At 41.8% G+C, this 15,195-nt stretch overlaps 1 protein-coding gene across 4 annotated transcripts in view; it reads left to right on the top strand.

Moving 5' to 3' along the window:
• Reln (reelin) overlaps positions 1-15,195 on the top strand; it is a 438,806-nt gene that overhangs the window by 289,742 nt on the left and 133,869 nt on the right. For all 4 annotated transcript variants that reach the window (XM_021163945.2, XM_029477127.1, XM_029477129.1 and 1 more), the window contains one exon: positions 2,348-2,584. In XM_021163945.2, the coding sequence (XP_021019604.1) occupies positions 2,348-2,584 (237 nt within the window). The remainder of the gene's footprint in view (positions 1-2,347; positions 2,585-15,195) is intronic.

Raw genomic sequence — 15,195 nt, 5'->3', positions numbered from 1 at the left:
AAAAAAAAAAAAAAAAAAAAAAAAAAAAAGTTGGTCAATATGGGCAGCTGCTTGCACGGCAAAGCTTAGATCACCTGGGTCAATTCGCCTACATGAGCAGAGCTCAACTCAAGGCTCAGCTAGAGACTCCGCCCCCACAAATAAAATGACAACCAGTCAATCAAGGAGGACAGGAACTTCGGGCCCCCATACATGTGTGCATTTGTCTGTACACATGTGTGTAATGCACACACAGGCCCGAAGGAAAAGCAGATATAACGCTTACCCACAGAGGAAAGACTGAACCAGAAGGATAACCTGAATCTCTGTATTCTCACAGCGCGACATTCGAATCCAGGGCTCCCTAGCTATTCCAGCCACTCTGACATGTAGAGAGCCAGGATGTCATTAAGAACCCCACCCCCTAGACAGAAGTATGGAAGAGAAGACCAAGACCAAGAAGCAGCGTGTTTAGATCTAAATCCCACCTCAGTCACTCAGCTTCTCCTTCACCCCACAAGGGACACTTGGCCTCTGTATCCACACCTCTTTTGGCCTCCGATGCTGACGCTTAAAATCAGGGGTTCATGTCTTCACCATGCCTTAACCACAGCTTTACATTCTAACATGAAGATGAAAGACAGAGGGAAAGGTTCTGGCCCTTGCCATGGGATGTTTTGATCCTCGTTTCTAGGGTGAAGATACTGAGGCACATAAGGCACATAAAGCAGTCTGCCTTTGGGCTGCAAAGTCCTCAGTCTCAGGGGATCCTGAGCCAAGGGTCTAACTACAGAGCAAGAATAGTAACTCCTCTGTTATGAAGACACTGATCTTTCTAGTTACTGCTAGTTACACGCATGTACATAAAATACTCTACTTTTAGCTATTTTAAGCACATTTCTGTTCATCAGAGAGATTATTAACTGCGTTTAAAATTATTAAAATAGAAATTATAGTTTTCTACTATGCTAATCAAATTAAATTATCAAGTGATAAATTAATAGTTGTATTACTGAACCAGTTAGAAAATAGTTTAATTATCTTTACTGTGAATGCTATGAATAAATACTCATGGCCATACAATAGCTGTGAAGAAAAACTGAAGTGAAAACTATCAAAAATGTTTAATTTAACTATGCCATCATATTAACTATCACCCAATTAATTCTGTCAGTAAGAGGTTTTGTCAGATTATGGAAACTGCTTTAAAACCACAAATGTATTTAGGCCTTTGTTTAGATCTCTAGTTTAATTAAATGTCTTTCTAGCTTAAGTTTTTAAATTTATATTTATTTTATTTAACTTACTGTGTTTCTATATCGATGTTCCACTATTCTTTAAAGATGTGTTTTCTCTTGGTTTGGAAAGTTCCAACTAGTTGTGACTGTCACCGATGCAGGCACTACAACATTCTTCTGCTCATATATTCCTAAGCTAGCTACTAAGGGAAAATATATATTAATTTTTATTAGAGTAATCACATTTCTAAGCTATAGTTTTAACATTTTACACACACACACATTTGTAAAGCAATCTCTCAGGAAAGCCAGCCTTGGGCATTGGCATTTTAGGCACTTTAAGTTACCCATACAGCCACTTAGCCTATAAATGAGTAAAGCTTTTCTTTCTCTTCACTGGCTGAGGGAAACCTCCACAGACGCTCCAGCATGCATCTGTGGCAGGCACTTCTCCCAGAGCTTAGCTGAGCCCTGATGGAGACAGGTGTCCCGCTTGCTGCCCGCTTCACATCCCAAGGCGAGCGTGGATGTGAGTAGCGTGGGGCTGTGATTGATGGAGCTTTCAGCCTGGTGGTGTTGCAGAGGCCATTAAAGTGCGATTCCTGCTGTTGTGGGCAATAATTGCTCCTTGAAATTAGGTATTATTCTTCATTTTCTTCACCATTTGTCAGAGACAGGTTTTTTGTCATGCCGTTGGGACACAGCTACTGACCTATGCCCACCATGCTAAACTCGGACCACAGGGGCACCGTGCTTCCTCTGCACCACAGCTGCAACTGTGACAAGCCACTCAGGCTCAACCTTTGCCACTTTGATGAGAATTCTACATTTGGTTGAATTAGAATCTTTGAGTGCCTATGAGTGAAAACACAGACGCATTTTTTGATATGTGTAGAGGACATTGTTGGAGACATACAGCAAGCCAGACATCTTAGGAGAATGTATATAATAGAGTCATGTTAAGCACCATACTTCTGGGGGGAACTAATTGTTTAGTATATCTGATCTTGGAGATGAGAGTTTTAAATAGTTCAATCTACTCAACTACTTCCTTGAAAGTAATGTCTGTAGTATAAATATGTATAATTTAAGACAGCAAGGTGTCTGAATTTTAACTTTTTCCCCATTAGAATAATCTCTGTAGAGCTACCAGATGATGCAAGACAGTTTGGAATCCAGTTCAGATGGTGGCAGCCTTACCATTCTTCCCAAGGAGAAGACGTGTGGGCCATTGATGAGATTGTCATGACCTCAGTCCTGTTCAACAGCATCAGTCTTGACTTTACCAATCTTGTGGAAGTCACTCAATCCCTGGGATTCTACCTTGGCAATGTTCAGCCATACTGTGGCCATGACTGGACGCTTTGGTAAGGATTTTGTTACAATTTACAGAGCAGGAGGGCGAACTTATAGTCAGTCCATTCTGCACTAGGTCTGTGGTTGAAAAAGATTGACTGAACATGGTACATTAAAAACTTGGTATTATATTTATGTCATCAGAATGAGGACAAAAGAAACCAAGATACATAAATATAAAATTTCAGAGTAATTAATTTAAATTTTTGTCTGCAAAAATTATATGTAGAGACCTTCTTTTAAAATTACTAGTAATTAAAGTTATCACTGTATTATCCTTTCATGGAGGTCTATGATGATCATATTGTGGTATGAAATTACATTAGTGGTTGGCTTATTAAAATTTCTTACAAGGAGTTCTATCTTTATGCTGTCATATGTAAAGTTCAAGAAGTTTTTCATCCCTCATTTATTAACTTTGTTGTTATTTTTAATCCATTTTTCTCAAACAATGTCAGTCCATCTAGTTAGTGATGCTGGTAGAATTTCAAGACTGGAAAATATCCTAATTAAGATAGTCATTGCTTTTAGACTCTCCTTCCATTGGTAACTTACAAATGTAATTATATAACAAACAATAAATAAATCATTTGAAGTATAATTAGTACTTCATTAACAGCAATAAAGAGGATACAGTAGTGACTGACAGGCTGGTCACCTGACAGGGAAATCCCTCTGGCCCTCAGAGGAGCCTACCTTAGAGCACCTCAGAGTAGCATATGGCTGAAATCCCAGCACGTGAGAGGTGGTGAGAGCATGAAGATCAAGTTCAAGATCATTGTTGGCTCTACAGGTAGTTTCTGTCCAGCCTCGGCTACTTGGGAACCTGAGAAGGTGGAAATGATGTATATCACTGACTGGGAAGTAGAAAAATAATGACATCCCAGCCATGTGGAAATTCTCAGAAAGAGAACCCCAGCTATGAGGGATTCTGTGGTGAAGGATGAGGAGACAAGAATGGCCTTGCCATGATCAAGCATCGGAAGGGAGGGTCGTGGTGGGAGATCCCAGGCATTGAGAAAACAAGTACACATCAGAAATGGCAGCCAAGAGACATTCAGAGACATTATAATGTCTCCTAGGCCCAAGAAAGCCCCAGATTCAAATGTAGGTCTAAAGGATCCAGCAGGCTTCACTGCTGTGTCCGCTGCCCCTGCAGGTTCCTTTTCACTATAAGCCTGACTGAGGAATCATTTCCTAAGAGACTTTTACTTTCTATCAAGTCATGATCAGACCAATTTAATTTCCTCCAGATGAGTCATGCCGAAAGCTAATCGCTGCCATTGCCTCCAGAGAGTGTATCATAAATGACCCGTCAGTGGCCTTATCATAATTAGAGGTAAATTTTACACACCATTGCACAGCAAATTACCTTGGAGGGGAACTGTGCATGTATAGTCACATCCCACACACAGCAGGATAAAAATTGTAGCACGGAAATGGCGCGTAATGGGATGGAAGGACGTCTGGTCACTTTTGCTGCGAGCACGTCAGACTAGACACAGTTAAATTTCTACTGGACTGTCTAGAGAGAATTCTACTACATGAGAGCCTCAGATGCTTTTTCCCCTACGCCTATAGCTCAATAAATGAATAAATAAACTAAAATAAAAGAGGGAAAGTGAACAAAAAAATAGGAAGATACAGACGAAAATGAGATTAGAATTTTGTGTTTCTGAAGTTTTCAAGTGGCCTGAATTAACAGTTACTCAGATTGGCCATGCACCATAAGCCATGTCTCACAAGGCTGTATAGTAAATCTTTCAGCCCTTTACTATAACAAAGAGTCGGATCATGAATGCAAGTCCTGTACCGCGTGTTTATTTTCATAAATAGTTAACATCTGCTCCAATAAACCCCCAAAGTTGCTGAGCATTTAACACTCAGGTTGAATGCAAGATAACAGTGCTTTAATTTTTCTGCTTTGATCAAATCCTGTAAACAGTGTCCTTTCACACAAGTCTGATGAATATCCTTAACCCACTACTGCTGTAATTGGTGGAGAGTCATTTACTTTATGAATTTACAATTGCAATTGTAATTCTAGAAAACCATTAGAAAATAAAAATTGTAAGATCCCGTGGGCACCTCAAGCAGCCCGGTAAGAGTTTCATTAAGAGCCACATGCACGTGAGCAGTCAGATTTGACTTTCTGATCTTCTCACAAACGAATAGGAGCTGTCTTAGTCACAAAACATCCAAGGAGCTGCTCTGGCAGTGCTAATGAGACTAGAGAAACATACTAACCATTTTTAAAAGGACATGAAAAATGCTTAGTGCTCATTAAACTGAAGCAACATGGAAAGTCACACACTGCTCCCATCCTAGTCAGAGGCTTAGCATCAGACTCTTCAATGACACTGTTTCACGGCTGCTGCTGCTGCTGCTGCTGCTGCTGCTGCTGCTGCTGCTGAGGAATACATTGTCTAAAATTGGATACAAACTTGTTTGGTAGTGTTGTTCAGAAACACTTGTTACAATATGGAAACTGGAGAGAAGATATTGGCAAACTGTATTATTCTCTCCTCCCAGTCTTCAACAGGAGCCATTGGTTTTTGCTTTTGTTTTTTCCACGTAGCATCCTTTGAGCATATTATCTTATTAAGTAAAAAGTCTTTAAATGTATTTGAAAGCATGGCCTCTACCCTGTGCTGACCTTATTTCTCTCCAGGGAAATGTAGACATGGTCTGCCCTGAAAGACGGGTGTTAAATTAATGACGCTCGCCTCTTCCCAGCTGGGTGATCATTTGGTTCTCATTTGAGACTCGTGACTTTCCATGAGCCTGGACTGTTGTGACCCAGGCTGTTCTCTGGGGAAAACTCGGACAATTGCTTTTTCATTAGAACTGGAGCTAATATGCTGTGAGTCACTTAGAGTATGCCATTCGAAAGCACTTTTCAGTGGGCAAAGAAATCGCCTCTAATTCTTGGCAGTGCCTTCCTTCTAGTCACTAAATAAGAATCTTTATCTGCTTTTGTTTTTTAACATAATTTTTGAAACCTCTCAGACATATCTTTTTTTAAATGTTTTTAATTGAAATAGAATCCTTTCACCCTTCCCTCTCTTCTCTCCAGCCCCTCCCAGCTTCCTTACCTCAGCCCTTCTTACGACCCCCTTCAAGTTGATATTTGATTATTATTGTTACAGATGTGCATGTATAAACATATCAGTACAATCTGGTGGTCCATTCTTGTTGTTTGTGGATATATGGTTCAAGCTCATCACTCTGCACTGGACAGCCAATAAAGGGCTCATCTCTAGGAAAGGCTATTTCTCCTCCCAGGAGACACTGGGGGCCTGCAGGGGTTTTTGTTTTGGTTTTTTATTTATTCAGTTTACATCCCACTTGCTGCCCTCCTCCTGGTCACCCCCTCCCATAGTCCTTTCCCCATCCCCCCTTCTCCTCTGAACGGGTGGCCCCCTGTGTATCCCTCCCCTACTCTACTGCTTCAAGTCTCTGAGAGGCCAGGCACTTCCTCTCCCACAGAGGCCAGACAAGGCAGTCCAGCTAATAGAACATATCCCACATACAGGCGACAGCTTTTGGATAGCCTATGTTCTAGTTGTTTTGGGACCCACATGAAGGCTAAGCTGCATACCTGCTACATATGAGTGGGGAGGCCTAGGACTAGCCTATGTGTGTTCTTTGGTTGGTGGTTCAGACTCTGAGAATCCCAAGGGTCCAGGTTAGTTGACTCTCTTGGTCTTCCTGTGGAGTTCCCATCCCCTTTGGGACCCACAATCCCTCCTCCTATACTACCATAAGAGTCCCCAAGCTCCATCTACTCTTTGGCTGTGGTTGTCTATATCTGTCTGAGTCAACTGCTGGGTGGAGCCTCTCAGTGGACAATATGCTCCTGTCTGCCTGCAATACTTTTGTTTAGCGAGACCCAGTGAAAACTTCTCTCTTCCACATTCCCATTCCCATTATTAGTGCCATTCTCTGGCCCTGTTTATGTAGACATTGCTGGAAGAGGCTGTTTCACAGCAGACTCCCTGGTATTTTAGCCCTTAAAATCATTTTGTCCCCTCTCCCATGGTGTTCCCTGAGCCATAAATGCAGGAGATGTGCTATAGATGTGTCTTCTGAAGCTGGGATCCTACAGTCTATTGATCTTGGCACTGTGTGTAGTTGTGATTTTCTGTGATGGTCCCCATTTGCTATAGAGGACTCTTTGGTAAAGGGTGTTTGTGAAACTTAGCTATGGGTATAAGGATAATACTTGGAATTAGAGTATAGTAAGGAATTTCACTGGTCTAGCAAAGTGGCAGAACGCAATTCTTTTGTAAGGTTCATGACTGGGCCCAAAAAAGCTGGTTTCTAGTAACAGGCATGGCATCCCTCCTTTTGAGCAGGTCATAAGTCCACTTATGCAGCTGTGACACGTGAGTGCCACTTACTGCACTTGCACACATATCTTGCTATGCTGGTAATACCTGTGGTTCCTAGGTGTCGCAGCTGGGCAGAACTGTTTGATTGCCTCTGTCCTTTTGCAGCTTCCATAGTATTTTCTGGAACACCCTGGAAGTTAGACCACAAGAAAGAGGCCTTCAGGTCAGGTCCAGCTCAAATCATCTGAGCCCCGTGTCATAAGTGCATGCCGTCTTTAGCAATATGGGGACACCTTTAACTGCTGAGAAACATCAAGACCTACATACATAATCTGTATCATCTGGGGAGTGTCACAAACTACCCTTACCAACCATTTGAAAGGAGGTGGTTGCATAAAACTGTAGTTTTTGTTAGACTGCGGTTCTTACGGGGAACATTGAACAAACACACACACACACCTTGGTGACATTTGTCCCCCTGTTACTCCCTCTCCATCCATACTGACCTCCCTCCCCGCATCCCTGTTGGAGCCCCTCCTGTTATCCCTTTTCCCACTGCATATCACCTACACCTCAATCCTGCCTAAGGCACGCACACCTGTGGTCCTTCATACTTGGCTGTTTTCTGTGCTTACTCTGTCCTATATATTCCTATCTGAGGATTGAGAACTAGGAGCCACAGATGAGAGAGACCATGTACCATTTGCCTTTCTGGGTCTGGGTTACCTCATTCAGTACATGCATCTTAGGGTCACAATGGAATTAGCTGGGTTTTATTAAAGATTAGACCTGGTTAACCCAATTAGTAATAATATTAAAGGATATTAGCATCCCTTTGTCCTGTGTGAAGAACTGGCTAGGTACCACAGGTACAAAGCCATGGCTCCCATGTGGCTTTAGGTCTCACACAGTACAGTGGCCACTGAGTGCCTGTTGCAGCATCAAGGCTTGGAGGATAGACATGAGTTCAGATTCCAGCACTGCCTCTGGGAAACTCAAAGCAGGGAGATTTTTAACTAGTGAGGAATTTTGAAAAGTCTGTTTTGAATGGACATTTTTAAGAAGGTTGCAGTAAAGTAACTCGTGAAAATCAGGAATAACTCGGTCTTCTCATGGAATGATGCAAAAGCAGACATTTCTGACTTCTGTCTTCCCATCTCACCTTCGCCCTTCAGCACAGCCATAAGTGATGACCTCTCGAATTCCCATTCTGACCCAGTCACTGTCCCATCAGCTGACCTCGTTGCAGGTAGCCCTTAATGAGGAGTCAGGAGTCAAGCAGAGTGAAATTGCCAGTGTGCACATTCTACTAAACCTTCTAGAAGATGGCATGTTAATAGTTTGACTTTTTGTATCACCAAACATAATTCCCACCTCAATGCAGCAACACCAGAAATTCAGAAAACATATTCAGCTCCTCCGAATCTCAGCTTTTCAACTCTGAAATGGGAGCAATCATCCCTGCGTGCATGATGGCGTGACAATTGGGTGTGACCACAGATGGGAACGTCCCTCCACAGAGCTGTCATCACTGACTGGCTGACTGAACAGAGGAAATCTGTCTGTACCGCTGTGCTCACGTCTGTAGTGTGAGAAGCATTCCTGAGAAAGATCAATAGATGTAATTTCGCTTCGGTGATATGAACAAGAATGTCTTTAAAGAGATGAAAGCAAATTTATTAATTAAGGTTTTGTTATATAAACCAGATTTGGTCCAGAAAGGGAGAGGTATGTAGCAAAGAGGTTGCTGGCCACACTTAACCGTTCTCGGTATTTTTCTGTCAATTTTCTCTATTACTGGTGGCTTATTCCTAACAGTTCCAAGTATGTCATCATAAGATTTGAGGCAAGACTGGTAAGGGATTAGGCAATACCAGACTTGTCTCGCTGTAACTTAAAATAGTGTATTTACAATACAAAGAATGAGAAATTTCTGTGACTGCTAATAATTAAAGTAATAATTAACATGAGGTTAAAAAAAGCTGTCATTTATGGCACTTGAAGAAAAGTAGATTTAATTGAATGAAAAATTAATAGACTGTGTGATGTAGAGAAATGTTGAAAGAAACACCTACATACTTTGAAGGCTTAGAGATCCAAGTGCACTCCTGCTTCATTGAGACTACTGTTTTAATATTTTTAATTGAAACGTTCTTATATAAGTGAATCAGGGGCTCTTGTCATGTTAGGCTTATATTTAGAAAGAGAAATTTTTTAACATTTGACTAGAAAGTGAAAGAACAACAGAAAGGATCAACTTAAACTAGGAATAATGAAAAATTAGCATAGTCAGTCCTGAGAAATGGAGATATGAGACAAAGAGGCCAGGTGCATGATGGGTAGCCCCACTTAAAAGGAACTAACAGGGGCATTCGAAACTTTGTGTTCATGTCTCAAGGGAGATCAGAAAATACTATTTGCTTGTATGTTTTATTAAAAGCAGGAGCTACATGGGCAAAACTACAGGGCTAGAGAATGCTAAATATATGTTTATGTCATATAAATTAAATAAAGTTTGTATAGTCAGACAGAGTAGTGTACATTTGTAAACTGATGTACTTAGAAGTCTGAGGTTGGGAAATTGCTGGGCAGCCTAGTGAACCTGATCTTAGTGGTTGGGCAGTGGGGGAGACTAGAAAGATGGATTAAGAGTCATTGCAGACCTTCCAGAGGACCCAGATTCAGTTCACAACAACGATTTTAGTGGCTCACTTCCTAGGGAATCTGGCATCCTCTTCTGGCCCCCATGGGAGCCTGTATGCACATGCACACACACAGAGACACATATATATTAGTACAAATAAAAATAAATATTCTAATAAAAAACTGAGTAGGGCTGGGATGTATAGCTCAGTGGTAGAGCAGATGCCTGGCATGTGCAGGAGCCTGAGTTTATCCTCCTAAGCAGTCTCACAGCATCTAGAGTAGATGAGTAAATAAATAAATAAATAAATAAATAAATAAATAAATAAATAACAGTTCCTTTGCCATGACTATTAGCAGAAAGAAACCTGTAATTTATTGTTATATCATAATCCTGATAATATAGCAGAATTGAATGATAATTGAAATGTTTATATATACATATATTTACATATATGTATGAATGAATAACTTACTGATAAGGCATTTCTAGGCTATAAGAACTTTCTAGAAACAACAATAACTTGTATCACTGGATAACCAACAAGATTTCCCAGCTAACCTAGAAAGCCACCATCAGAGTTAGTGTTTGTGCAAATTCCTCTTGAAATTGTAAGAAAACTCAACCACCAGAGAGAGAGAGAGAGAGAGAGAGAGAGAGAGAGAGAGAGAGAGAGAGAGAGAGAGAGAGATTATTGGACAGATACCTTAGAAGCTTGCGATCATATTTTAAAATAACATTTAAACTTCATTAATTTTGTTATATTTTTTATATTTTTAGTGAATGCTGAGTCTTTCCCACAGATTTATTTTCATTTCTTTATTTCACTGTATTGATCTAAATAAGACTTGTCAAAGAGTGGGCTTGGTACTAATGTGGGGGTTGTATTCTTGGTAAACACAGACAAAGGGGAGGTCACACTTGTACTTAGCTGAAACTTTAGGCATCTCTAATTCCTTATAAGGAAATATTAGTAGAGTCCTGGCCTATCGAACAGAAATAATAACCAAGTGAATCTTTCTAGGATTTTTCTTTAATTAAACATCAACCTATAACTTACATAGAAATTTCATTAGTTGTTATTTTTTAAAGCAAGTTTGGGGTCTTTCTGCAAGGTCTATTAAAAGGGCATCGAATCAGCTAAAACTATTGATGAAGGAAAACAGGATGAGGCAGCTCCCAAGAGCTACATGAACCACTGAATCATGGTACATGATTAGTCAAGGGATCATAACTGATAGACAAGTACATACACTGGAAGTCACTTCCTGTTACTCTCAAGAGCAAAGAAGAATTTCTCAGTACCTAAGACATTCAGTAAGTTGATACCATTTCTTTCTATGCACAGTGGTTCCCAATCGACTCGGTAGGCCTTTGGTCGTCTGGCTGGCCAGGTTCTACAGCCTCCAGCTCTTCTGGCTGCCTGTCACTCAGTCCATTGCTTCTGCAGCAGGCCAAGTTCTTTCCTCCCTCAGCACCTTGCCATAGCCCAGGTTTGGCCCAGTGCCAGTCCACCAAGCTTTGTCCAAGTCTGGAGAAAGTCCAAGAGCTGGCAAATGTGTATCATCTCTAAAACAGGGCAAGAAAACTGCAAAAATGAAATATCTGTAAACACAGCACGATGCCAACTTCATTCATTGCTAAACCTAATACTCATAAAATTTTGTGATATTGGAAATAACATTGGAGGACAGTCTCCTGAATATGATGAGAAATTACAGCCAAATGTCCACTAAAGAAAATGTAAAGGGCAAATTGCAAAAGTACATCTGAAGATATTCTGCAAATAGAAGTATTTTATCTAGTGTGAGATGTTCATGCACATTGATATATTTGCTATGATATAGGCTGGAGTTGCCATGATTAAAGATATCAAAATCTCTCATAAAAGACTCTGAACAATGCATGTGGACATACACAATTAGAGAGAAGAATATTGTTTCCACACTCTTTCCTTCATGCTGCACCCTCACCAGGTCATCAGGCCTGTCCACCGGACAGTGATGGGAACGGATTAAATGAGGATCCAGCACGTTCCTGTCTGTGCAAATTGGCTCTGAGATGCTGTGCATGTAATAGTAGGCTTCTGGGCAGCCCTCGGCTGGAGATAAGTTTGAGTCATGGACAGACTCAGAGGAGCTGGAAAAAACCCAAAGCTTGATCACCTTCATTCATCTGAAGAGGCATGGAAAATGTAGCAGTTGACAATGGCCTCTAGCAACTGTTGTACACACACACACACATGCACACATGCACAAGCAGGTTCAGTGGTGGTTATAAGAAGCTACATACCCTCCAACCACCAGACATCTCTCCATGGAGACCACACCCAAAAGTCGGTTGCTGTCTTTTGCCACAGCTTATCCAACTGCTGAGTGTTTCCTTCAGAATGTGCTCTGGGGGTACAGGAAAGCCTCGCAGACTTGACCAAAGTCTTCTAAACCATTTCAGACCAACAAGTGTTGGCAACTTTTTAAAAGGATTGCTTTTTTTTTTAAGTGACTGAGATTATCTCCTGGTTTCTAGAAGTTGGGTGAATTGTCCACAGGCCCCAGAAGAAATGGGAGAGGTGAGTTAGCTGCAAATGGAACTCTGAACAGGCACTCCCTGTGGCTCCATCCAGTCTCCCACTTATTGGTACATCCTATACAATATCTGCCTGTATGTCCACAGCACGTGGTTAGACAAAGTGTCCATTGAGCATAACTGTTTATGCTGACTGGCAGCCCCTTTCTCTGCAGTCCCATCTCCCATCCTCTGTCTCCTGTAATCTGAATTTATCTAATCCTTTTGGAGGAGAGGTGATTGCTACAATTTATGCTCGGTGTGTTTACAAAGAGAGGTCCTCCTCTATAAAAGCTCAGAGACGGGCAGCCAAGTAGCTTGAGCAACACTTTTAACTGACTAAAGAGTGCATCAAACTTAGAGTGAGAGTCTATCCCTGACTTCAGGAACTATGCCGAGAAAATGAGCTCGGGACTGAAAAAACGGAAGAACAGAGACTTCCTTTACTGCATTTTGGAATTGTAAAGATAAACAGAGAAAAGCAGGTGGCAGAGACAAAACAACTAAAAACAGCCTGAAACAGGTGCTAAGAACACATGCATTTCAAAATAGCTTTAATTGCCTATATAACCCTGAAATCTCAACTAGACAAACAAGGTGGGGGAGTTAGCCACGTAGAAACCCACAAAGATTTCTCAAAAGCCCCTCTGGATAAATACGCGCTGCAGTGCAGTATATGAAGATCAAGTTTGTTCTAATGAAATCAGCTTTTCTGTAAAAATAAATACAATATTTGGAAATATCCTGCTCATGATAACAAGCCCAGGTGAGAAAGTGGCTGAGAGGCTGTAGAGAATAACCCGGAACTATTAACAAACCGGATAACCATATGAGAGGCTGTAGAGAATAACCCAGAACAACAACTATTAACAAACCGGATAACCATATGAGCATGGCCTCTTAAGCCAACATGTTGCCACTTGCTGATGGAAGCAGCGTAGCAGAAAATGCTTGGCTGTGTCCGGAGCCTTAAACATGAATGAGCGGAGAATTTCTCAAGGAAATCCTGTTAGGAAAGGAGGTTGATTAGAGCAGAGAGCAGAACCTTCGCATCCCTTACCCTCTGGCCTTCCTAGAAGCCTAGAGCCCAGTAACAGAGGTAGCTTGGTGGGAGAGGGGGAACCCTCAGAAAGATAAAGATAGAAAGGGCTGCCACACACCATGGACCACAGAGAGGTGGCCATAATGCAGAACATGTCAGAATTACCAAAGGAAAATAACAGTTTTCACAATTGAGGGTGGTTTAAATACCAATGCTTTGCTTTCGTTCTCAATTAATCAAAGTCACAAAACATATGAGCACCTAGATAAGAGGTAACAAGCAGACAACATTTTTGAAAATTATACTTTACAAATAAAAAGCACATCTCTTTCAGGTGGTCATTGGACATCTGTAAAACCTGATTATGAACTGGGATCAGAGGCAGTCTCCACAATAATAATAATCAACACCAGAAGCAGGAACTAACACCTGAGGAACTAATCCCCAGAGCTAGAAAAGACAATGAAAACAAACAGCGACTTTGCTCAAAAGTCACCAAAACCTGGTCGGAGTTGGTTAAACATTTAAACAAAGACGGTTTTTTAAGGCCCTCCTGTTCCCTTGTCCAAAGACCTCCTCCACATACAGCATGACGGTGGAAAGGGTTTCACAGCAGAAGTGCTTTCTAAAACACTTCTGTGGGCTTCATATCAACTGTGTAATTCTGTGTAATCTGCCTCTCACTTTTTCCCACTTAAGGTTCGCAGATGGCCTTGACTCAAAGGTCAAATGAGGTCCTCTCGATGTTAGAAAGTGTCCCACACAGGGTGCTTTTGTGAGATTCCGACATAGTTCTGCATCTTGAGGGTTTGCTTCTACGAGTGACATATGAGCTCTTTCCTCCCCTGGGGAAAAAGCTTCTGACCTGATCCTGAGAGCAGGTCCGTAAGGGGTAAGGTGGGGAGAGACCTTTGTCTCCTTTGTGCTCCACAGAGAGTAAGTGTTGACCTGTGGCTATTCACGTGACACTAAGGTGTTATCTGCTTGACAAATTTTCCTGCCAGGTAGAAAGAGATATCCCCAGCCTCTCATTACATCTTATAAGTATATGCAGTCACTTTTTAAAAAGCATTTCTTCAATTTGAAACACCCTTGAAAGACATCATAAATAAAGCTAAACATCCTGACTCCTGGTGTATTTTTGTCCCCAGAAGTCCCTGAGATGCTGATGTGGGCAGTTCTCTACATTTCAGCTTCCATAAGGAGCTGTTTGGTTCACTTTTCCCTTTATAGACAAGTCTTGACTTCAGTGTGCAGCAAAGAGGAGCCATTCCATAAATGATGGGACTCAGCTCACCAAGTTCTCTTCTCCCCACTCCCAACCCCCAATAAGAGCAGACCCGGTGCATCTGGCTTTCAGCTAATCTCACATAAGTCAGAGACAACCCCGTGAGCCCATGCTGTGAATGGGCTGCTGCTAACGTGGATATCCATACTTTTCCCCTGTTGCTTCAGCTGAAGGCATCAGAATAGACACCATGCAGTACTGGGAAGTTAGAAACACATTCGGTTCCAGGTTAGAACAAAAACAAGAGTGACTGTAGCATAAACAAACATAGCCGCTGATTTGCCATTTAACAAGGCTGGGGGAGTCGGAGGGGCCCTGCCTCCCTGCTTCAAAGTCTCAGCAGAAAGGACGCCATCCACAGGAAGGCTGCAGGGTTCCCACTAATGGGCAAAGGATATGAAAGGATATGGCAGACCAATCCTAACCATGTCTGGGAGAAGTCGGAAGACGGGAAACTGACCAGAATATAGTGTATGGGGAAAAAACAACAACAACAACAACAACTTGAAAGCCAAATAAGCAAATGCACCCTCCATCTCCCTGGGAAGGCAGAGTGGTGCACAGTGTGCCCATCACTGAAAGATGCTCTTCCTCTTGCATCTAATTGTTGAGGATGCAGCAGTTCACACAGCCTGGCTGTGGTTGAAAAGTGGGGAGAGAAAGGAGACTGGTTGGCCTCTGCATGAGTGCGCTGCCTGCACCTGCCACAAACAGTCCAGACACCTACTTAACACCGGCTATGTGCGGGG

Source organism: Mus caroli, chromosome 5 (genome assembly GCF_900094665.2).
Source record: "Mus caroli chromosome 5, CAROLI_EIJ_v1.1, whole genome shotgun sequence".
Taxonomy (NCBI): domain Eukaryota; kingdom Metazoa; phylum Chordata; class Mammalia; order Rodentia; family Muridae; genus Mus; species Mus caroli.
The sequence above is the reverse complement of the archived record's forward strand: the minus strand, read 5'-3'. Positions and strand labels throughout refer to the sequence as shown.